General features: G+C 37.1%; 1 protein-coding gene across 3 annotated transcripts; it reads left to right on the top strand.

The window, feature by feature from the left end:
* Nucleotides 1–4,634: 4,634 nt before the first annotated feature.
* LOC100877480 (myosin-IIIb) lies at nucleotides 4,635–25,250 on the top strand. Of its 3 annotated transcripts, XM_076534892.1 has the most exons (16): nucleotides 4,635–4,789; nucleotides 7,421–7,755; nucleotides 8,303–8,584; nucleotides 10,171–10,755; nucleotides 11,509–11,900; nucleotides 12,012–12,340; nucleotides 13,302–13,808; nucleotides 14,446–14,732; nucleotides 14,979–15,253; nucleotides 17,465–17,832; nucleotides 17,908–18,012; nucleotides 18,583–18,839; nucleotides 19,127–19,335; nucleotides 19,441–19,521; nucleotides 21,619–21,783; nucleotides 22,308–25,250. In XM_076534892.1, exons 1-16 carry the CDS (start codon nucleotides 4,774–4,776, stop codon nucleotides 23,113–23,115), a joined length of 5,001 nt encoding a protein of 1,666 aa, XP_076391007.1. In that variant the 5' UTR covers nucleotides 4,635–4,773; the 3' UTR covers nucleotides 23,116–25,250. The 3 variants fall into 3 exon arrangements, with proteins under 3 accessions (XP_076391007.1, XP_012145787.1, XP_076391008.1); XM_012290397.2 differs by lacking the exon at nucleotides 19,441–19,521; XM_076534893.1 differs by lacking the exons at nucleotides 19,441–19,521; nucleotides 21,619–21,783.
* Nucleotides 25,251–25,680: the final 430 nt, after the last annotated feature.

Here is a 25,680-nt window from a genome sequence, read left to right as displayed (position 1 = left end):
TGTACAAACAAAAATCCGTACTCTGTTTATCGACACGCTCGGCGAATTTATTATTTTCTTTCGTTCGCACGCTCGCTTATTTTATATTTGCTAACTTCGACTGTTCGACTGTCCCGCTCGCATTCCTCACTCTGTTTATATGTTAGTGTCCTAACAGAGGTTCTCTTACCACCTATCCTATTTAGTACAATTTCAGTACTACAGAACTCTTCTTTGGACTCGCTGTTAGTAAACTTGAAATTGGAATTTTTGGATTTGGGGTGGGTTGAAATTGGGATCTTGGGATTTGGGGTGGGTTGGAATTGGAATTTTGGGATTTGGGGCAAATCGGAATTGGAATTTTGAAATTTGGGGTGGGTTGAAATTGGGATATTTGAATTTGGGGTGGGTTGGAATTGGAATTTTGGAATTTGGGGCAAATCGGAATTGGAATATTGAGATTTGGGGTGGGTTGAAATTGGGATCTTGGGATTTGGGGTGGGTTGGAATTGGAATTTTGGAATTTGGGGCAAATCGGAATTGGAATTTTGAGATTTGGGGTGGGTTGGAATTAGGATTTTTGCATTTGAGGTGAGTTGGAATTGGAATTCTGGGATTTGGGGTACATCGGAATTGGAATATTGAGATTTGGGGTGGGTTGAAATTGGGATCTTGGGATTTGGGGTGCGTTGGAATTGGAATTTTGAGATTTGGGGTGGGTTGAAATTGGAATTTTGGGATTTGGGGCAAATCGGAATTGGAATTTTGAGATTTGGGGTGGGTTGGAATTGGGATTTTTGAATTTGGGGTGGGTTGGAATTGGAATTTTGGAATTTGGGGCAAATCGGAATTGGAATTTTGAGATTTGGGGTGGGTTGAAATTGGGATCTTGGGATTTGGGGTGCGTTGGAATTGGAATTTTGAGATTTGGGGTGGGTTGAAATTGGAATTTTGGGATTTGGGGCAAATCGGAATTGGAATTTTGAGATTTGGGGTGGGTTGAAATTGGGATTTTGGGATTTGGGGTGGGTTGGAATTGGAATTTTGGGATTTGGGGCACATCGGAATTGGAATTTTGAGATTCGGGGTGGATTGAAACTGGGATTTTGGGATTTGGTGTGGGTTGGAGTTGAAATTTTGGGATTTGCAGTAAATTGAAATTCCCAAAACTCCAAACCTACAAAATCCCATAATCTGGTAGTGCCAAAATTCCAAACCTGCAAAATCCCATAATTCCTAAGATCCCAAAAGAGTACCCAACTTCTACAAACCTAACCTAATAATTTATCTTCTAAAATTGAAATGTTCAAAAATTGAAAAATTGAAAATTTGAAGAATTGAAGAATCGAAGAATTGAAAAATTGAAAAATTGGAAAATTGAAAAATTGAAAAATTGAAAAATTGAAAAATTAAACGAACTTCTTCCCATTCCTAACAAAATAACTCATACGACATTCCGACTAAAATATAATTAACAAAACTACAACTCTTTCGCAAGAAAGTCTGAAAGTATGTTAAAAAGAGTTCCACGCCACTGTACGAAGCCGCCTAAGGGTCGAAGCCACTCCAGTATCGAGTGACACTCTATAACACGAAATTAAACAGGACGTTTATGGATCACGAACGACAGCTGCAGCTTTTAAGTGTAAATTAATATCAAAATAATCGAAAGTCTTCCAAACATCCTATCTTCTCCAATTAATTCGTTCACCCAACAAACTTATTAATTTAACAATAGCACGCTTCGCACCGAGAAAATCTGCTTCCGAGAAAATGAAAACATGAAAGGTGTTTCTAGCAAAATGAAGAAGTATAATTATATGGAACGAAGATCGTATTCCATCTCTTCACGATAAACGCCGTAATTAATAACCCTCGCGATTTCATTGAAATGTAAATGCAGAAACACAGGCTAAAACACACGGATAATTTTATAATCGGAGAACACAGGTGTTAATTATGGTACATAGGAGTTGAACAGCGTGAAGTGTGTCAAAAGCATCTGTTTCGCGTGTATGAAGTCATTTGCACCCGTGAAATTGCGATTCTTCACCTTAAACGATAATTAATCATAGATGCGTGCGAAATCGTGCGAATTGAGATTAATGGTTCCATTGTATCTAACTGTTTTGACAGTTTTATAATTTCTTTATTAAATGCTGGTTTCCGTTATTTTAGTTTAATTGAGATTTATTACTTTCGTGCGGAAGATCTTGTCTGCATTCCTTAGGATTATTTTTGGGATGGGTTTTGGAAAGTTTTTGGGGTTTTTTATGTATTTTGGGGGGGATTTTTATGGGATTGAAGGCATTTATTTTTGGGAAGGTTTCAAGGTTTATTGAAATTTCATGGAGGTTCAGTGAAGGTTCATGTATTTGTAGGTTTTTTGGTATTGTTAAGTTTTAGAGGTAATTCGATTCTTCGATTCTTCGATTCTTCGATTCTTCAATTCTTCCATTCTTCAATTCTTCAATTCTTCAATTCTTCAATTCTTCAATTCTTCAATTCTTCAATTCTTCAATTTTTCAATTCCTCAGTTCCCCAATTCCTCAATTCATCAATTCTCCAATTCTTCAATTTCTCAATTCTTCGATTCTTCGATTCTTCAATTCTTCAATTCTCCAGTTCTCCAATCCTTCAATTCCACAATTCCCCAATTCCTCAATTCCTCAATTCCTCAATTCCTCAATTCATCAATTTTCTAATTCTTCAATTCTTCGATTCTTCGATTCTTCGATTCTTCGATTCTTCCATTCTTCAATTCTTCAATTCTTCAATTCTTCAATTCTCCAGTTCTTCAATCCTTCAATTCTTCAATTCTCCAGTTCTTCAATTTCTCGATTCCTCAATTCCCCAATTCCTCAATTCCTTAATTCCCCAATTCATCAATTTTCCAATTCTTCCATTCTTCAATTCTTCAATTCTTCAATTCTTCAGTTCTTCAATTCTCCAGTTCTTCAATCCTTCAATTCCTCAATTCATCAATTCTCCAATTCTTCCATTCTTCCATTCTTCAATTCTTCAATTCTTCAATTCTCCAGTTCTCCAATTCTTCAATTCCTCAATTCCTCAATTCCTCAATTCCTCAATTCCTCAATTCCTCAATTCCTCAATTCCGCAATTCATCAATTCTTCAATTCTTCAATTTCTCAATTTTATAAAGTTTCAGAATTTGCAGTGGACTGTGTAAAAATTTTGTTATTTTGAGATCTTGAAGACATAAATCAATTCCTATCCTCAAATAATCAATTAACCAAATGAAATCAATTCTCATAAAATTTCTTCGAAAGTATACCAAACTTGATAGCTTTACAATAATGTCAATAATTGATACAGCATCGATACTTATCGATATGTGTAGGTTCGATCAGTAGCTATTTGTCTTAGTATTTCCTCAAGAATATCGACTCGTATCAATCTGTGACACCTCCAAAAAAGTACCAATAATCGATACCTATTGATACAAGTTCGATCAGTAACTATTTGTCTCAAACCGATATCTCATCAATACCTCATCAATACGTATCAATATCGGTACCTCTCAGTTCCTCAAAAATATCAATTATTGGTATCAATCCGTGGCACCTCCATAAAGATACGAAGAACCAATACCTCATCGATACGTATCAATATACCTTCGATCAGTAGCTTAGTCTTAGTATGTTCTCAGAAATATCGATTCGTATCGATCCATAACATAATAATGAAGATACCAATAACCGATACCTCATCAATACGTATCGATATCGGTACCTCTCAGTTCCTCAAAAATATCGATTGGTATCAATCCGCGACACCTCCATAGAGATACGAAGAACCAATACCTCATCGATACGTATCAATATACCTTCGATCAGTAGCTTAGTCTCAGTATGTTCTCAGAAATATCGATTCGTATCAATCCATAACATAATAATGAAGATACCAATAACCGATACCTCATCAATACGTATCAATATCGGTACCTCTCAGTTCCTCAAAAATATCAATTATTGGTATTAATCCATGACACCTCCATAAAGATACGAAGAACCAATACCTCATCGATACGTATCAATATACCTTCGATCAGTAGCTTAGTCTCAGTATGTTCTCAGAAATATCGATTCGTATCAATCAATAACATAATAATGAAGATACCAATAACCGATACCTCATCAATACGTCATCAACATCGAGTTCCTCAAAAACATCGAACTCCTCCGAAGATACAAATAGACATCGATACATCCTCGATCAGCAGATAGCTAATATATTCTTTTTAATGCCGATTTTGAAGGGGCTTTGAAACGCAGCTCATTTAAATTTGGTATACATTTATTAAATTATACAGGTGCTATTCAATTCCATAACCTTTCTCCATCTTTCACGCAACTCAGGTCAATCTTTCTCAGGTTTTTCGGTGAAAAATTTTTCTAAATAAACTTTCATGCCGTCTACCGAAAAGGAACTTTCGGGACAACCCAATGGAACCCATGTTCAATCGCATTGAGTGTCACATTGGTGCGTACGAAAGCCTATCCATTTAATCGATTATGAAATTAATATCAAGAAGAGGAATTAAAATGACAGTGGAACACATGGCATGGTCTTCTTACGAGACCTATTTCTGAGACCCAGCAGAAGTGCGCCGGTCTTACAGAGTCCAATCCTATTAAGGGGTTAACAGGTATCTGGTTAGAAGACGAACGACCCAGTCGTACTCCGTAGCTGGTCAAGTGAACAGTGTTCGTCAAAATCACTAACAGTTAAATGAGGCATCGGCAGTTTTGAGACGACCAACGAGTTATCAAAATGGGTGATATTATCGGTGGGTAGAAAATAATTTTACCAAAAAAGAATGTTACTTAAAGTGAAGTGAGTAAATTTGTTTTTTTGAAGGAATTTTTTTGGTGATCTAACTTTTGGTTGTAGAAAAGGTGTTTTTCATATGATTTTAGTGTTTTGAAATAATTATGTAATTGTGGTTAATTTAATTTTGTTTACGTGTGAAATTTAAATTCAATTATAATTAGAGAATATAATAACGCGTTATGTAAGGGACTTAACTGACTTAGGAAATCTCGTTTATTTGAGTGAATTTAATCGAATTAAGAGGCTTATTTCTTGCGATGTCGATTGATTTTAGTTTTGGTATTTGGGGAAGTGGTTGAAGGTAGAGTAATGACTTTTCTTTCTGTTCAACGCAACTTTCTACGAGGCTCGATCCAAGGATCGATTCGAAACACGGTTTTGTTAATTTTCTATAGTTGTAAGTTTAAGGAGCACGATTTAAGAGATTTTATATTTTTTAGGGAGTTTATATTATTTAGGGATTTTATATTTAAAATATTTTCTAAGGAGATTTGGAATTTTACTGTCATCTTTGAATGATCGAGAGTTCAAAGTAATATTTAATCATTTTGTTAATTACTATTAGGATATGTGTAGATTAAAAATATCAAGATTACTATGAAGATTGAGTATAGTTTTAAATCATTTTCACTTTGAACTGCACAATTATAGATTTTAAGATATTAGAGCTATATTGAAGAATTTGAGAACCTGGGTCATTATTGACCCTATTTTACATTTGATGTATTAAGTTTCTAAAGTGAAGTATGTTGGAATCACTACAAGTTCAAAATTACAAAAATTAACAAGCTTGAGAGTTATAAAACATGAAAGTACCTATTAAAATTTCAAGATTCTCTTAAATTTCAAAGGACTAAAGTTTTAGACTCCTAAGGTATCTTAAATTCTGTAATTAATACTATGTTCCTATGGTTTTTATTTGCAAAATTTATAATTCTTGGAATCTCCAAATTATCACACAAATTCCCAACATACAGAATCCAAATCCTAAAATTATCATATTTCTAAATCTGCATGTGCTAAGTTTAAATATTTCTAAGTCTACATATCCCAAATCTTCAAATTCCTAACTTCACATATACCAAATCTCACAATCCCTAATTACACATATCCCACATCTCACAATTCCTAATTCCACATATTCCAAATCTCACAATCCCTAACTCTACGTGCCCCAAATCTCACAATCCCTAACTTCACATACTCCAAATCTCACAATCCCTAATTCCACATATCCCACATCTCACAATTCCTAATTCCACATATTCCAAATCTCACAATCCCTAACTCCACATATCCCAAATCTCCAAATTCCAAATTCCACATACTCCAAATCTCCAAATCTCTAATTCCACATATCCCACATCTCACAATTCCTAACTCCACATATCCCAAATCTCACAATCCCTAAATCAACATACCCCAAATCTCACAATTCCTAACTCCACATATCCCAAATCTCCAAATTCCAAATTCCACATACTCCAAATCTCCAAATCCCTAATTCCACATATCCCACATCTCACAATCCCTAACTCCACATATCCCAAATCTCACAATCCCTAAATCAACATACCCCAAATCTCACAATTCCTAACTCCACATATCCCAAATCTCACAATCCCTAATTCCACATACCCCAAATCTCACAATCCCTAATTCCACATATCCCACATCTCACAATTCCTAATTCCACATATTCCAAATCTCATAATCCCTAACTCCACATATCCCAAATCTCACAATCCCAAATTCCACATACCCCAAATCTCACAATCCCAAATTCCACATACCCCAAATCTCACAATTCCTATCTCCACATATCCCAAATCTCCAAATTCCAAATTCCACATGCCCCAAATCTCCAAATCCCTAATTCCACATACCCCAAATCTCACAATCTCTAATTCCACATTCCCCAAATCTCACAATCCCGAACTCTACACATCCCAAATCTCCAAATTCCAAATTCCACATACCCTAAATATCCAAATCCCAAATTCCACATACCCCAAATCTCCAAACCCCCATCTCCACATATCCCAAATCTCCAAATCCCTAACTCCACATGCCCCAAATCTCACAATCCCTAATTCCACAACCCCCAAATCTCCAAAATACTATCTCCACAACCCCCAAATCTCCAAAATACTATCTCCACAACCCCCAAATCTCCAAATCCCTAATTCCACATACCCCAAATCTCACAATTCCTGACTCCACATATCCCAAATCCTCACAATTCCTAATTCCACAACCCCCAAATCCCCAAATCCCTATCTCCACATACTCCAAACCTTCATAATTCTATCTCCACAAACTCAAAATCCTCACAATTCCTAATTCCACAACCCCCAAATCTCCAAATCCCTATCTTCTCAAACCCAAAATTTCAAATCCCTATCTCCACATACTCCAAACCTTCGTGATCCTACCTCCACATACCCCAAATCTTCCCCTCCATAAAATCCCAAAGCTCCTCATTGTCCAAAGTTCCTCATTGCCCAAAGTTCCTCATTGCCCAAAATTCCTCCTTCCCCAAATTTCCAAAGTCACCTCACCAACCAAACATTCTCAATAATTTCAGAAATGACCGGAGGTGGTACCAACATGGCGTACCACGGTCTCAGCCAGCACGTGAACTTCGACGTGATACCCGACCCCGAAGACCGTTTCGTCCTAGAGGAACTGATCGGCGAAGGTACCTACGGAGAAGTTTACAGCGCACACGACAACGAAACCGGCAACAAAGTCGCGATTAAAATCCTGGAGAACGTGGCGGACAATATAGAAGAGATCGAAGAGGAGTATCTGGTGTTAAGGGACCTCAGCCATCATCCAAACATCCCACAGTTTCACGGTTTATTTCTGAAGAGAGCGAAACCAGCTCAGGAAGAGGATCAATTATGGTTCGTCATGGAGGTATTGTCGTTCTGACTTTCTCGTAACACGGTCAGGAAAGCGTAACCGGTAAAAAATCCTAGCTAACATTTGTACGAATTATCAACCTGCTGATCATCTTATTAAGTTGCAATTAACCGATAACTGTTGTCGAGCTGGGTATAATTATCTTTTGATGGTTCAACGATTTGGAGGAAGTTAATGTTGGGTTGGAGTTTGTTCATAGGTAGACGTTGAGAGTCTTTGGACTTCCTGTTCTACAAATTAGTGAATTAATCCATCATTTTTCTGTTATTACTGTCATATTTGTGTCTCAGTAATTCATAGATTAATATTGCAGTGATACAAGAAGCCTAACTTTCTGGTTGTGAGACAAAAATGACCCGATTAATGTATTAGTGATTCAACCTTTATGTCCAAACATATATGTTTTCAAGTTTCATGATTAATTTAACGATGAATCATTGGTCCACAAATATATACTGCTCAAACACAAAATGATCGTTTTAACTATAGTTAGATCTAATACATTTTGAAGAGAATTAACGTAGTACATTTGGTGAATTAGCTGTGCGCGGGAGGATCGGTGACCGATCTCGTCCAAGGTCTAAAGAAGAAAGGAAAACGTTTAACGGACGAACAAATAGCCTACATCCTTCGGGAAACAGTGGAGGCGTTAGTTTATTTGCATAGCAATCACTGCATGCACCGTGACGTTAAGGGACATAATATTCTGCTTAACGAGGATGCACATGTGAAGTTGGTTGACTTTGGAGTTTCTTCGCATCTCGTTGCGACGCTTGCTAGGAAAAATACATCTGTTGGTACACCGTATTGGATGGCGCCTGAGGTATGCATTACTTAATAAATTTAAAAAAGACTATACATCTTGGAATTTTCGTATTACTAAGTATCATCATCTACATAACTTCATATGTGTGTGTACCTACATCGTTACATCTTCAAACCTTCAGACCTCCACATCTTCACATAACCAAAACTCCACATATTCACATTCGCAAAAATCCACATCTTCGTATGAACGCATGTATACATGTCTACATCTCCATATGTTTACATGTCCATATCTCTATATTACCTATATCTCCATATGTTTACATGTCTACATGTTCACATCTTTACATCACTTATATTCCACATGTCCACACCTGCACATCTCCACATCTCCACATGTCTACATGTCTACATGTTCACATCTTTACATCACCTATATCTCCACATGTCCACACCTGCACATCTCCACATATCTACATGTCCACATCTCTACATCACCTATACCTCCACATGTCCACATGTCTATATCTCCACATGTCCACACCTGCACATCTCCACATGTCCACACCTGCACATCTCCACATATCTACATGTCCACATCTCTACATCACCTATACCTCCACATGTCCACATGTCTATATCTCCACATATCTACATGTCCACATCTCTACATCACCTATATCTCCACATCTGCACACCTTCACATCTCCACATCTCCATATGTCCACATATCCACATGTCTACATCTCTGCATCACCTATACCTTCATATCCCCACATCTCCAAATGTCAAATCACCAAATCCTACAAAACCTCCAAATTTCCCCCTCCTATAAATTTTTCAAATACTTTGAGTTCGTTAAATCCGCCAAATCTCTCAAATCCCCAAATTCTCAAGTCTACAAATCTCCAAAGCCTCACATTCCCCAATTTCCCAAATCTCCTAACTCTCCAAATTTTCCAAATCCTTCATATCTCTCAAATCTCCCAAATCCCTAAATTCTCAAACCCCTAAATCTCTAAACCCCCACATATCCCAATTCCCTAGCTCTACAAATCTCCCAAATCCCTAAATTTTCAACTCTCCAAATCTCCCAAATCCCTAAATTCTCAACTCTCCAAATCTCCCAAATCCCTAAATTCTCAACTCTCCAAATCTCCCAAATCCCTAAATTCTCAACTCTCCATATCTCCAAACCTTCACATACTCCAATTCCCCAAATCTCCTAACTCTGCAAATCTCCCAAATCCCTAAATTCTCAACTCTCCAAATCTCCAAAATCCCTAAATTCTCAACTCTCCAAATCTCCCAAATCCCTAAATTCTCAAACCCCTAAATCTCCAAACCCCCAGATATCCCATTTCCCCAAATCTCCTAAGTTTGCAAATCTGCCAAATCCCTAAATTCTCAACTCTCCAAATCTCCCAAATCCCTAAATTCTCAACTCTCCAAATCTCCCAAATCCCTAAATTCTCAACTCCCCATATCTCGAAACCTTCACATACTCCAATTCCCCAAATCTCCTAACTCTCCAAACTTCCACACGTCCAAGCCTCCAAATCCTAAACCCTCCAAATCCCTCAAATATCTCAATTTTGTAAGAATTTCAAACTTCCCAAAATTCAACGAAACGAATAACAGGTAATCGCGTGCGAGCAACAACTGGACTCCTCCTACGATTCCCGCTGCGACGTCTGGTCGGTCGGGATCACCGCTATCGAGTTAGCAGAAGGGGATCCTCCGCTATCCGACCTGCATCCGATGAGGGCGCTCTTTCAAATCCCCAGAAATCCCCCACCAGCTCTGAAAAATCCCGACATACACTGTCCAGAGTTGGTGGACTTCGTAACCGAGTGTTTGGTGAAAGATCTCGAGTATCGACCGTTCGCCAGCGAATTGAAGGAGCATCCTCTGTTGACCAGCGTCGAACCGAACGTGGAGAAGGTCAGAAACGAGCTTCGAGAGGAGATTTGTCGACAGAGGACCGACGGTAGGGTTCACACGCAACCGGAAGTGACGACCAAACATGGGAAACTGAAGACGGATCGAAAGACGAGGCCGGAGAAGATGTACATGGATGATCTGGCTGCTTTGGATACGCTCTCAGAGGACGCCATTGTTGATCAGCTGCAGCATCGATATGAACAGGCGCAGATATATACTTATATAGGAGATATACTCGTGGCTGTTAACCCTTTTACGAACTTGGGATTGTACACTGGCATTGTGAGTAATTTTCTTGGATTTGGTTGTTAGAGGTTAGGGTTCTGGGTAGCTTGTGGATGAAGAGACATTTTACAGTGAATATTGTGAATGGTTGCATTTAACACTAAAGCTACCGGCATATACCGTGTACTTAACTTGAAATTAAAAATGAAGTTAAAAAATAAATAAACAAATGACGAAACCTAAATTAGTGCGCACATTTATTCTTTATCTTGATGATAATGAATGCTGATTTGAAGGAATGTACTTTAACAAAATGTGCACCTTATAATAAAAAACTTGTGGAGCGGTCATTTGACCGGTTTGGTAGTTTTAGTGTTAATCTGAGATGTCTGGAATCAGATGTTTGTTGAAGAGTTCTGTATGGATTTGTTAGGTGAAGTTTGTGATTTGATAAGATGATATAACTTGCTGTTGTCCACATCAGCTGCACAGCTCAGATGACCAGGCCACTAATCAACAATATCTAACAATGTACAAGTCCTTGAGTCAAATTTATTTAGCAGTCCACTATTCTAACTTTGTGACACAAACTCATAGAAAAGTACACCTAAGCTATGACAGAAAAATTGCAAAAGAAAGTGTGCACCCATCCATACTAAATTTTGATCAAAACCGTATCTGGATTATCTTTTTTGCCCAACAACAATCTGACCCCTGAATGACTATAAGTACCCCAGAATGAATTAGAAGTACCCTAACAAACTCAGAGAATAAAAGTCCTAATATGCAATTTTTAACGACTTCATCTAGGAACAAAAGAGATACAAGGGTCAAGCAAGATCAGACAACCCGCCCCACATATTCGCGGTAGCGGACGCAGCCTATCAGGCGTTGTTGCACCAACGACAGAACCAAGCGATCGTAATTAGCGGCGAATCAGGTGCCGGAAAAACGGAGAGCGCTAATTTGTTGCTGAAGCAATTAGTATACCTAAGCAAGGCGCCAAACCGTAACCTGGAAGAAAGGATCCTGCAAATTAACCCGATAATGGAGGCGTTCGGAAACGCGACCACTGGAATAAATGCAAACTCGTCGAGGTTCGGGAAGTATTTGGACTTGACGATGACGAAAGGCGGGAAAGTGACGGGTGCTAGGATTTCGGTTTATTTGTTGGAGCAATCTAGAGTCGTGGCTCAAGCTGAGTGAGTATTACTCATAATTTATTATGCTGATTTTGTTAATAATTGTTGATTGTTTTGTTGACGATGTTAGTCTTCTAACGGTAATTAGAAGAAAATTATAATTTCTTTCAGGGGCGAACGCAACTTTCACATATTTTACTACATGTACGACGGCCTGGAGGCGGATGATCGTTTATCAGAGTTCTATCTAGATCCGAACCTCCGAAAGCAACATAGATATCTCGCTGATCAGAATCAGACGTCGCAGACGCATATCGATAAATTCCAACAGTTGAAGGCAGGATTTAAGTTACTCGGATTTCAGGACACCGAGGTGAACACGATATATCGCATTCTGGCGGCGATTCTTCATTTGGGGGACATCGAGTTTGGAGAAGTGGCGAGCGAGGATAATACTGATAACAAGAGCAGAGTTATTGACACTGCTCCGTTGCATAGAGGTATTTATATTCTGGGAATTTTTTGGAGGTAGGGAATTGGGGAATTTGGGAAATTTGGAGGATTTGTGGATTTTGGGGGAGTTTGGGGAATTTGGAAAATTTGGAGGATTTGTGGGACCTAGGGAATTTGGAGAATTTAGGGTATTTGGGAAATTTAGAAGATTTGGGGGATTTGGGGAATTTGAAGAATTTAAAGAATTTGGAGAATTTGAAGAATTTAAAGAATTTGGAGAATTTAGGGAATTTGGGAAATTTAGAAGATTTGGGGGGTTTGGGGAATTTTGAGAATTTAGAGAATTTGTGGAATTTGAGGAATTTGTGGGACCTAGGGAATTTGGAGAATTTAGGGAATTTGGGAAATTTAGAAGATTTGGGGGGTTTGGGGAATTTTGAGAATTTAGAGAATTTGTGGAATTTGAGGAATTTGTGGGACCTAGGGAATTTGGAGAATTTAGGGAATTTGGGAAATTTAGAAGATTTGAGGGATTTGGGAAATTTTGAGAATTTAAGGAATTTGGAGAATTTGGAGAATTTGGAGAATTTGGGGGATTTGGAGATTTGGAGATTTGAAGGCTTGGGAATTTGAGAATTTTGGGATTTGGAGATATGAGAATTTAGAAATTTGGAAAATAGAATATTTGGAAATCTGAGAATTCAGGAATTTGAAAATTTAGGGATTTGAGGCTTTGGAGATTTGGTAATTTGGAAATTTGGAAATTTGGAAATTTAGAAATTTAGGAATTTAGAAACTGGGGAAATAGAGAATTTGGTGCTTTGGAAATTCGGAAACTTGAGAATTCGGTAATTTAAAAATTTGAAAGCTTGAAAATTCGGTAATTTGAAAATTCCAAACCTTGAAAACTCGAAAATTCAAAAATTCTCAAACTTAAAAAAATTGCAAAATGCACAAACCTAAATAACTATCCTAACCTAACCCAAAACCCAAAATCTAACATTTCAGTGTCACAGCTCCTCGGTGTGGAAGAAAACGATCTCCTAGAAGCACTGACATCGAACTCCGTAATGACCCGAGGTGAAACAATCACGCGAAACAACACGGTAGCAGAGGCCTGTGCAGCGAGAGACGCCATGGCGAAAGGATTATATGGTCGATTGTTCGACTGGATGGTCAATCAAATCAACTGTCTGCTATGTTTCAATAGATCGCCTAACTACGAGCCATTAGCGATCGGTCTCCTCGACATCTTTGGCTTCGAGAATTTCCCGAGGAACTCGTTCGAACAACTCTGTATCAATATTGCTAACGAACAGATACAGTATTACTTTAATCAACATATATTCACGTGGGAGCAGCAGGAATATATGGCTGAAGGCATTCCGGTGGATTTGGTCGAGTTTTCGGATAATAGACCTGTTTTGGATATGCTGCTGAGTAAACCGATGGGGCTTTTGGCTTTGTTGGATGAAGAGAGCAGGTTCCCGAGAGCTACTAATAAATCACTGATAGGTAAAGAGTTCAAGACTATGTTTCCATATATAACAAGTCTGTCAATTGCACAATTTTATATGGATAGAAATATAGAGATTTTTATAGACATTTTTAAATATGTGAGGCAGAGATGTAAGGTTAGGGATGAAGATGTGGACATGTAGATGTGAACATGTAGATGTAGACATGTAGGTGTGGATGCTCCACTGATGTGTGGATTACATATGTAGAGATGTGGACAACTACAGACAGCAGTCAAATAATATAGAAACTAGGAATACCCATCCAAACTGGAAGTAACATATGAACATATGTTTGATGTACATATGTTCACATATGTGTTGCTCCACTGATGTGTGGATTACATATGTAGAGATGTGGACAACTACTGATAACAGTCAAATAATGTAGAAACTAGGAATACCCATCCAAACTAGAAGTAACATATGAACATATGTCTGATGTATATATGCTTGCATCTAAAGATGTATACAAACATACATGCATGCAAACATATATGTATACAGTAATATAGCTACAGATGTTGAGATCTACCAATACCTAATCTTAACATCACCTTCCTGTCACCTAATCCATCTCACCTACTACATTTCCATATCAAGAAATACTTAAATATAAACTTGTGTCATTACAGAGAAGTTCCACAGTAACATCAAATCAAAATTCTACGTGCGCCCAAAATCGGACGCAGTGTGCTTCGCCGTCCACCACTTCGCAGGCCGCGTGGTCTACCAAGCGGAAGGATTCCTAGAAAAGAACAGAAACTTCCTCCCTCCGGAAGTCATCCAACTGGTGAGACAATCTCAGTACGACATGGTTCGTTTCCTGTTCCAATGTCCGATCACAAAGACCGGCAATCTGTATTCGGCCGTTCACGAGACCGACTCAAAGAAACTGTCGCAATCGAATCAGAACACGAAGGTATGTTAATTAATAGATAAAAGAGAAACTCGTTAATTTCAAACAACTCAATTAGTCTATGTTCAACCCATAAACTTAATTCCGTTTCGAAATTTGATTTTAAATCTAAAGATTATAACAAAGTTGCGTTTATTACGCACGTGTGGAAAGTTGAAATTAGAAAATTAAATTATAATTAGAGTATACATTATTTTATCAGCAATTATCGTTAAGCAAAGTAAACGGAACTAATTCTTTTCTATACAGGAACGTTATTCGAGCCGTGGACTGGCGTCTCAATCGAGGGCCCAGCAAACAGTCGCTACGTACTTCCGATACTCGCTTATGGACCTGCTTCAGAAAATGGTGTCAGGTTCTCCGCAATTCGTGCGTTGCATCAAACCCAACGATTCCAAGAGTCCGCAATTTTTCGATAAGGAAAAGGTCGTGAAGCAGTTGAGATACACGGGGGTTCTGGAGACCATCAGGATTAGGCAGAACGGGTTCTCTCATAGAATACCCTTCAACGAATTTTTGAAGAGGTAACATTATTTTTTGAGCCAGATCTAGTAGATTTTTGGTACTTGTATCTCCAACACGTACTATCTTCATTTCTGAAACTTGTATCTTCAAGACTGCACCATTTTCATTTCTCAAACTTGTATCTTTAAAACTTGTACCATCTTCATTTTTTAAACTTGTATCTTCAAAACTTGTACTTTCAAGGCTTGTACTATATTCATTTCTAAAAACTTGCATCTTCAAAACTTGTACCATTTTCATTTCTCAAACTTGTATCTTCAAAACTTATACCATTTTCATTTCTCAAACTTGTATCTTCAAAACTTGTACTTTCAAGGCTTGTACTATATTCATTTCTAAAAACTTGCATCTTCAAAACTTGTACCATTTTCATTTCTCAAACTTGTATCTTCAAAACTTATACCATTTTCATTTCTCAAACTTGTATCTTCAAAACTTGTACCATTTTCATTTCTCAAACTTGTATCTTCAAGACTGCACCATTTTCATTTCTCAAACTTGCATCTTCAAAACCTGTAGCATCTTCATTTTTTAAACATGTATCTTAAAAACTTGTACTTTCAAGACTTGTACTATCTTCATTTCTGAAACTTGCATCTTCAAGACTTGTACCATTTTCATTTCTCAAACTTGTATCTTCAAGACTGCACCATTTTCATTTCTCAAACTTGCATCTTCAAAACCTGTAGCATCTTCATTTTTTAAACATGTATCTTAAAAACTTGTACTTTCAAGACTTGTACTATCTTCATTTCTGAAACTTGCATCTTCAAGACTTGTACTATCTTCATTTCTGAAACTTGCATCTTCAAGACTTGCACTATCTTCATTTCTCAAACTTGCATCTTCAAAACCTGTACTATCTTCATTTTTTAAACTTGTATCTTAAAAACTTGTACTTACAAGACTTGTACTATCTTCATTTCTGAAACTTGCATCTTCAAGACTTGTACTATCTTCATTTCTGAAACTTGCATCTTCAAGACTTGTACTATCTTCATTTCTGAAAGTTGCATCTTCAAAACTTATACCATTTTCATTTCTCAAACTTGTATCTTCAAAACTTGTACTTTCAAGACTTGTACTATCTTCATTTCTGAAACTTGCATCTTCAAAACCTGTACTATCTTCATTTTTTTAACTTGTATCTTAAAAACTTGTACTTACAAGACTTGTAGTATCTTCATTTCTGAAACTTGCATCTTCAAAACTTGTACCATTTTCATTTCTCAAACTTGCATCTTCAAAACTTGTACCATTTTCATTTCTCAAACTTGTATCTTCAAAACTTGTACCATTTTCATTTCTCAAACTTGTATCTTAAAAACTTGTACTTTCAAGACTTGTACTATCTTCATTTCTGAAACTTGCATCTTCAAAACTTATACCATTTTCATTTCTCAAACTTGTATCTTCAAAACCTGTACTATCTTCATTTTTTAAACTTGTATCTTAAAAACTTGTACTTACAAGACTTGTACTATCTTCATTTCTGAAACTTGCATCTTCAAGACTTGTACTATCTTCATTTCTGAAACTTGCATCTTCAAGACTTGTACTATCTTCATTTCTGAAAGTTGCATCTTCAAAACTTATACCATTTTCATTTCTCAAACTTGTATCTTCAAAACTTGTACTTTCAAGACTTGTACTATCTTCATTTCTGAAACTTGCATCTTCAAAACCTGTACTATCTTCATTTTTTAAACTTGTATCTTAAAAACTTGTACTTACAAGACTTGTAGTATCTTCATTTCTGAAACTTGCATCTTCAAAACTTGTACCATTTTCATTTCTCAAACTTGCATCTTCAAAACTTGTACCATTTTCATTTCTCAAACTTGTATCTTCAAAACTTGTACCATTTTCATTTCTCAAACTTGTATCTTCAAAACTTGTACTTTCAAGACTTGTACTATCTTCATTTCTGAAACTTGCATCTTCAAAACTTATACCATTTTCATTTCTCAAACTTGTATCTTCAAAACCTGTACCATCTTCATTTTTTAAACTTGTATCTTAAAAACTTGTACTTTCAAGACTTGCACTATCTTCATTTCTGCAACTTGCATCTTCAAAACTTGTACCATTTTCATTTCTCAAACTTGTATCTTCAAAACCTGTACCATCTTCATTTTTTATACTTGTATCTTAAAAACTTGTACTTTCAAGACTTGTACCAACTTCTGAAACTTGTATTTCCATTGCAGATACTGTTTCCTAGCGTTCGGCTTTGACGAACGAGTAATAGCGAACCGCGACAACTGTCGTCTCCTCCTGATCCGCCTGAAAATGGACGGCTGGGCGCTGGGCAGAACGAAAGTCTTCCTCAAGTACTACCACGTGGAGTTTCTATCAAAAATGTACGAAGAGCAGCTCCGAAAGATCATTATGGTGCAGGCGTGCGTTCGTCGATGGCTGGCGAAGATCCGATTCAGGAAACAAAAATGGCAGTTCGCGGTGTCGGTTGTTACCTTACAGCGACACATACGTGGATGGCTGTCGAGGAAACATTTGCTGGAGGAGATGAAGAAGAAGCAGGAGGAGGAGGAGGCTATGGCTTGTCAAAGAGCGAAAGGTTTGAACTAACAAGCAAGGTTTGAATTAACAAGGTTTGAGCTAGAAGTTGAAGCTAAGAGAATTGTTTTTGTAGAAGAGCGAGAGAAAGCTGCTGCTGAGGAACCAGAAAAGGAAAATGAAGATGAAGCTGAGAAGGAGGGACTGAAGGAGGATGATGCTGCGGTCATCATTCAAAGCCGTGAGTCTATTCAATACATTGTGGAAGCAAATGCTATTTTAATACTAGACAGATGCAATTTTAATGTTACTATTTTTAATAGACGATCTTTGTACCTTCACTGCAGAGTTGTTCATTGAAATTCTAAGTTTCCACCTGAACTAACCTGTATGATCATTTTGAATATGCTAGAAATGTTTGACTTGCAATAAGAAAAATATTCAAAGTTAACAGATCATGCAATAATGATTGTTGTGATCATTTTAAATATGCTAGAAATGTTTGACTTGCAATAAGAAAATTATTCAAGGTTAACAGATCACACAATAATGATTGTTGTGATCATTTTGAATATGCTAGAAATGTTTGACTTGCAGTAAGAAAAATATTCAAGTTTAATAAACCATACAATAATGATTTTATAGGTTAGGTTTCATATAAAATATTTTAATAGATGGCACTAGTTTCCTTAAATTTAAGTTCCGTTACTTTCCGGCATACTGTCTATATCATACAGAACTTCAGACATACTGTGTATATTGTTTGAAGTTCTTAGGGGATTCATAGTAAAAAATAGTTCGATGTTAGCAGATTTCAGAGGCTACACTATACGCAAGCGTTTCGGAGCGGAGCACGAGGAACGTTTCAAGAATATCTTGAACAACTACGACGACAAAGTCGAGGCGCATAAAGCGCTGCTGAGAGAGGGCTTGAAGAACGAAGATGCTGAAATGATCGTTGAACGATGGTACAAAAAGGAAGAAACGGATCAAACGAGAAAACCACCCGCAAAAGACACCGTGCATCCCAAGCTGAGACAAGCGGATCTCATACAGTTCTCTCAGAACGTGAGCAAAAATTGCTAAATCATTAATCCACCCTGTTATTTTCTCATACAGTTCTCTCGGAACGTAAGCAAAAATTGCTCAATCCGCCCTATTATTTTCTAGTGATTAACCCTATTATCTCCTCAATCCTTCTCAGTGCTTCAAACTCAATGCCTCATAATTCACCCTTTCCTCGCAAGCTCCATCCTGTTCTCCCACTTAAATCCTATTAAATTTCTTGCAATAAATCTTGCTATTTTCTCAAACTTCCTTCCTTCCCTTAATTTTCTAATTTCATAATCTTGCAGGTCCACATGAAGAACCAAGAGGTGCACAAGAACCTACGTCGCAACAAACCCGGAATACGAGTGAACGACATCGAGGAACCACCCCCCGACTACGTGAAACCCGAAGGATTCAACATGGTGCAACCCATCATGCAATACCGAAGCGGAGACCAAGCGGACGGAGAGGAGACCGTGAAGTACTATCGTGACCTCAAGGACGAGATGAGCAGGTAAATAGATCTAATCTTCCCTCAAGATTAACTCACCAGTTTCAATGAACGAATGGAAAATTCGAATGCTCAATTTTCCAATGCTTTTGGCACTCGCATCGGAAGTGGTTCGGACTTCGACGAAGACGAAGCTGGTTGGGACTTACCGTTGATACAGCTAGAAAATGACCTTCACCCATTGTCGAGGTACTTTATGCTAACCCCAGAATGAAACTGTTTCATTTACTTGTTAAACCTTAAGGTTGTTATATTGGTAGTTTGATGATATTGGTCACTTAGTGAGTACAACTTAACATCAGCTTTAGGAATCTTAAACTTTATAGCTATCTTTAAACTTGACCTTGTAGCTAAAACCTGTGGGTTGAATGATGTAGGTTGAACTGACATGCGATTTAGCATTTCCTTTTGAGGTATTAATTTTTATGGAGTACGTAGTGCAATAGTAATATCAAGTTTGTATTGTGTACATATTAGCCAAGGTTGACGTTGAACTTTCCATCTTCATTTACTGTTTATCCGCACTTCTAAGAATTGTTGGATCAAAACCTAATTTACTTATACTAATTTACTTGTACTAAGTAAAGTACTTGAGTCACTTGAGTCTTAGGACCTTCTGAATTCTAGTAGCCTCCAGAATTTTAGAAGTAACCTCCACAATTTTAGAAGTAATACACACAAGTAACCCTCTATAAGACAGTTGTTCATTTGAGAATTAAAATTGTACAAAGTACATGAAAGAGTGATGTCACTTGACTCTTAGAACCTCCAGAATTTTAGTAGTCTTCAGAATTTTAGATGTAACCAATTTTAGAAGTAACCTATAAGACAGTAACCTATCACCAGAATTTTAAAAATAACCTATAAGACAGTTGTCTTATTTGACAATTTAGGGGTTGAAAATTTGGGAGTTTAGAAGAATGGAAATTCGAGAGTTTAGAGGGTTGAAAATTTCGGAATTTAGAAGAGTGGAAATTTGAGAGTTTAGGGAGTTAAAAATTTGGGGGTTTAGGAGAGTGGAAATTTGAGAGTTGAAGGGTTGGAAATTTGGGAGTTTAGAAGAGTGGAAATTTAAGAGTTTTGGGGCTTGAAAATTTGGGGGTTTAGAAGGATGGAAAATTGAGGGTTTAGGGGGTTGAAAATTTGGGAGTTTAGAAGAATGGAAATTTGAGAGTTTAGAGGGTTGAAAATTTGGGAATTTAGAAGAGTGGAAATTTGAGAGTTTAGGGGTTTGAAAATTTGGGGGTTTAGAAGGATGGAAATTTAAGAGCTTAAGGGTTGAAAATTTGGGAGTTTAGAAGAATGGAAATTTGAGAGTTTAAGGATTGAAAATTTGGGAATTTAGAAGATTCAAAATTTGAGAGTTTGGAGGGTTGAAAATTTGGAAATTTAGAAGAGTGGAAATTTGAGAGTTTAGGGAGTTAAAAATTTGGGGGTTTAGGAGAGTCGAAATTTGAGAGTTAAAGGGTTGAAAATTTGGAAGTTTAGAAGAGTGGAAATTTGAGAGTTAAAGGGTTGAAAATTTGGAAGTTTAGAAGAGTGGAAATTTGAGAGTTAAAGGGTTGAAAATTTGGGAGTTTAGAAGAATCAAAATTTGAGAATTTGAAGGGTTGAAAATTAGGATATTTGAAAGATTGAAAATTTAAGAGTTTACAAAAGTGAAAATTTCAGAATTTGAGGGTTTGAAAATTTGAGAATTTAGAAGAGTGAAAACTTCACAATTTATGGGGTTGAAAATTTCAGAGTTTAGAAATTTGCAAATCTCACAGTTTAAGGGGTTGAAAATTTGGTTGCTTAATAATTTAAAAATTTCAAACTGCAAAGGGCTGAAATTTTACATATTTATAAAATTGAAAATTTGCGAGTATATATTTATAAATATAAAAGAGTGATGTCACTTGAGTCTTAGGACCTCCAGAATTTGAGTAGCCTTCACAATTTTAGAAGTGATCACCAGAATTTTAGAATAAACCTATAAAACCTATGAAACCCACTTGAGAACCAAAATTGTGCAAAGTACAAATCACCAGAATTTTAGAATAAACCTATAAAACCTATGAAACCCACTTGAGAATCAAAATTGTGCAAAGTACAAATCGCCAGAATTTTAGAATAAACCTATAAAACCTATGAAACCCACTTGAGAATCAAAATTGTGCAAAGTACAAATCGCCAGAATTTTAGAATAAACCTATAAAACCTATGAAACCCATTTGAGAACCAAAATTGTGCAAAGTACAAAAAGAGTGCATAGAATAGAAGGTGTGAAGTGGTATTTGATGACAGGAGTCGAATGGGCCAAGTTCTGGAAGTAAACGCCGAGAGGAGGGAGCGTCTGGAAGCTCAGGGCGACTTTTCGATAACCCCGGAGCAACATCTCTCGGATATATGGCACAAAGCACTGAGAAATCCGAGGGAGAATCAAGAACAAGAGAACTGTGGCAGGCCGAGGTAAAGTTGCAAGTCGATCATTCTAACCCGGTTTCGGTCTTGGGTTTCCTAATTTACACCCCCGGATTCTCTCACCTTCTACATTATTTTCGCATTAGCCAGTATCGTACCAGTAATTGAGTTACTAATCTCTTGTTGTGTTTCTGTAACCTTGCCAGAGGTATCATGGCAAACTTCCAGGTAAAACAATAAAATTATGCCGTCCGTAGAGTGTATCACCCCATCTGAATTTAATTTTAGCTCATGTAGTTGTCATACGGATTCCATTCCGGCATTCAAATTCGACGTAGAACTTTCGCACAAGGAATAGAAACCGGGTGAAAAATACGGTATCTAAACTTCAGGGTATCATACAGGGTGAAAGATCAAAATTCCAAGTAAATTAGTCCCTCAATCGCACCCCACCAGGTTTCAAGGCCTATCACAAGTTTGAGTACATTTGAGTAGTTCTAGATCAGAAAAACTGAGTCGGTAGTTGAGGGGTGGTCTTAATCAACCAGACTAGAAGAGCCCTTTTTTTGCAGTACAAGGACTAATCACGTGTCTAACAACAAGCTGCGGCCCGCTGAGGGCAATCCGCGCCGTAGGCAACATCCAGTCGACTCTTCGAATATCAACAATCCAAACGGCATACGATCCAGATACATCCTCAGATACGGTGACGTTAATGAGCGCCAGTCGAACCAACGTAACCCCGTGAACGGTCACCAAAACGGATTCGGTCATCAAAATGGATTACCTAACCATCCGTTCAATTTGAACAATCATCACCTGAATGGGCGGGATTCTAGTCGTCCAACTGAACCTTCAACGAACAAAATCAACGTGCCAGGGTATCGAAACTTCACGGGTTGCCAGAACGGTTTATTTATTAACAAAATGGTTGTCAAAGACGAGTTGATCAAACCGTCGAGATTAAACAATAGGAGTAATTCGAATGATAGAACAAGGGAATTGCAGCCGGCCAAAGGAGTCGAGCTAAAGAACCGAGCAGAAGATAGGATAAATAATCGACTCAATTCTCAGAATGTTATTAATCGACTGGCTAGGAAAGAGCCAACCGATCTGAGACAAGTGCTGCGACCAACCGTGATTCAGAAACCGGAGATCTTCAAAGTGGATTACGATCCTGAAGACATCAACGGACCTTATAATTTTAGACAACTGCTCAGACCAGCTGAGTACCTTCCCACTGAATCTTTGAGGAAACGTAAAGGGGGAATTGCTTGCAACGGGGTTTCCGTGGCGAAGGACAAGCTTCCGGAGAAGCATGTGAAGAGGAGGGCGCCCTCTGCGCCTAATCAGAATAAAATCGTTCATGGGAAAAAGTAATTGAAACTGTTTTGAAGATAGTTATGGAGCATTGAGTTCTGGTAGAGTCTTTTTGAGAAACGTGGATTTGTAGGGAAACATAGCACAGAATGCAGGCAATCAGTTCGGGGAGAATTTCGTGTACGAAGATACTTGCAAAAATTGAGGATATCAGGTATTTGAGTGCTTTCTAAATTTTTTGGACTTTGGGACTCCGAATTTTTGGATTTAGGAATTTTGGAATGATTGAAATTTTAAATGTTTAAGTTTTGAGATTCTCAAATTAACTGAATTTCCTGCTCTCAAGTCTCTACATTACCAAATCACTAAGTCCCTAAATCCCTAAATTCCTAGGATCCCAAATTCTCAAAATTTCACAAATTTCACGAATTCCCCAAATTCTCCAAATTCCTTAAACTCCACAAATTCCCAAATTCTACAAATTCCCCAAATTCCCCAAATTTCCAAATTCCCAAATTCCCAAATTTCCAAAGTTTCCAAATTCTCCAAATTCCCCAAATTCCCCAAATTCCCAAATTCCCAAATTCCCAAATTCCCAAATTCCCCAAATTCTCAAAGTCCCCAAATTCCTCATATTTCCCAAATTCTCAAATTCCCCAAATTCTCAAATTCCCAAATTTCCAAATTTTCCAAATTCCGTAAATTCCCCAAATTCTCAAAGTCCCCAAATTCCTCAAATGTCCCAAATTCTCAAATTCCCAAATTTCCCAATTTTCCAAATTTTCCAAATTCCCCAAATTCCCAAACTCCCAAATTCCCAAATTCCCAAATTTCCAAATTTTCCAAATTCCGTAAATTCCCCAAATTCTCAAAGTCCCCAAATTCCTCAAATGTCCCAAATTCCCAAATTTCCCAATTTTCCAAATTTTCCAAATTCCCCAAATTCCCAAACTCCCAAATTCCCAAATTCCCAAATTTCCAAATTCCCCAAATTCCCAAACTCCCAAATTCCCAAATTCCCAAATTCCCAAATTTCCAAATTCCCTAAATTCTCTAAATTCCCCAAATTCTCAAAGTTCCCAAATTCCTCAAATTTCCCAAATTCTCAAATTCCCCAAATTCTCAAATTCCCAAATTTCCAAATTTCCAAATTTTCCAAATTCCGTAAATTCCCCAAATTCTCAAAGTCCCCAAATTCCTCAAATGTCCCAAATTCCCAAATTTCCCAATTTTCCAAATTTTCCAAATTCCCCAAATTCCCAAACTCCCAAATTCCCAAATTCCCAAATTTCCAAATTCCCTAAATTCCCTAAATTCCCTAAATTCCCCAAATTCTCAAAGTCCCCAAATTCCTCAAATTTCCCAAATTCTCAAATTTCCCCAATTCTCAAATTCCCCAAATTCTCAAATTCCCCAAATTCTCTAAAATTCTCTAATTCTCCAAATTCTCAAATTCCCCAAAATTCTCAAATTCCTAAATTCCCCAAATTCCCCAAATACCCTAAATTCCCCAACTTCCTTAAACTACCCAACTTCCCTAAATCCCTAAATTCCTAAATCCCCAAATCCCTAAATCCCTAAATCCCTAAATCCCCAAATCCCCAAATTCCTATATCCCTAAATCTCCAAAATCCCAAATTCCTAAATTTTCCAAATTCGCAAAAATTTGAGAATCCAAAACGTGACTCCACTAATTCAAAAATGCTCCAATTTTTGTAAGTATCAACCACAGTAAAAATAAGAATCCTTCCCGAATCCTTATTTCTTTCGCATCCGTCTTTTCGTTCTTTTCTACGTTATATCGAAAGTTCAACATTTTTCCGTAGCAGGTTGAAGAATATATTTCAGTCGTTAAACGATTGCTGTTATTTCAACAGAATATATTGTTTATTTAGAACTAGTCATGTGTAGCTTTACGAAAGATTTAGATGTGTTCGATAGTGTTAATTAAGAAAAGAAAAAAAATTTCACGAAGCTCTGACGACGTTTATCCTACGTGATATTTATATCATGAGCATTTAAATATGACTTCAATATTTTACGACACAATTGTTCGTGTCCTCGTTCAGTGTTTAGAAAGGCGTCTTAATTCATAGTTATCGTTATTTATTAATCTCGACAGTACAGATTGTAAATAAACTTCTGATAGAAGATACATAATCTATTAAATATATAAACGTTTTGCGTTAAGTTAACTTTTCTTTTCATTACTAACTCCTATGACTCCATTTTGTTTTATTACATGACGTATCTCTAACCGCTCGTTAAATCTATACAAATGTATATTTCGATCTTTTTATTTCACATATTCGCACTTTCACTATCGATACATCAAGTACAAAGTTAAATAAAAAGTAAAGAAATCGACGGTTATGCTTTAAAGTCACAATAAATTTGAATTTACATCAAAACTTCGTACCACGCAGTACGTGATTTCATATTCTTTTTGGCGCGCAAAGCGAAAGTAGAATAAAACCCACTTACCTTCATTTTTCCGGGCAAGAACAGTCAGCACATCAAACCAGTCCAATCCAGGAGTTCTTCCGCAATGAAACGTTGAACACAACACTATTTTTCTACCACTTTCCACGTTTTTATAACAAAATTCGTCGCAATTACATTCGA

This window comes from Megachile rotundata, chromosome 8, assembly GCF_050947335.1.
Source record: "Megachile rotundata isolate GNS110a chromosome 8, iyMegRotu1, whole genome shotgun sequence".
Lineage (NCBI taxonomy): Eukaryota > Metazoa > Arthropoda > Insecta > Hymenoptera > Megachilidae > Megachile > Megachile rotundata.
The sequence above is the reverse complement of the archived record's forward strand: the minus strand, read 5'-3'. Positions and strand labels throughout refer to the sequence as shown.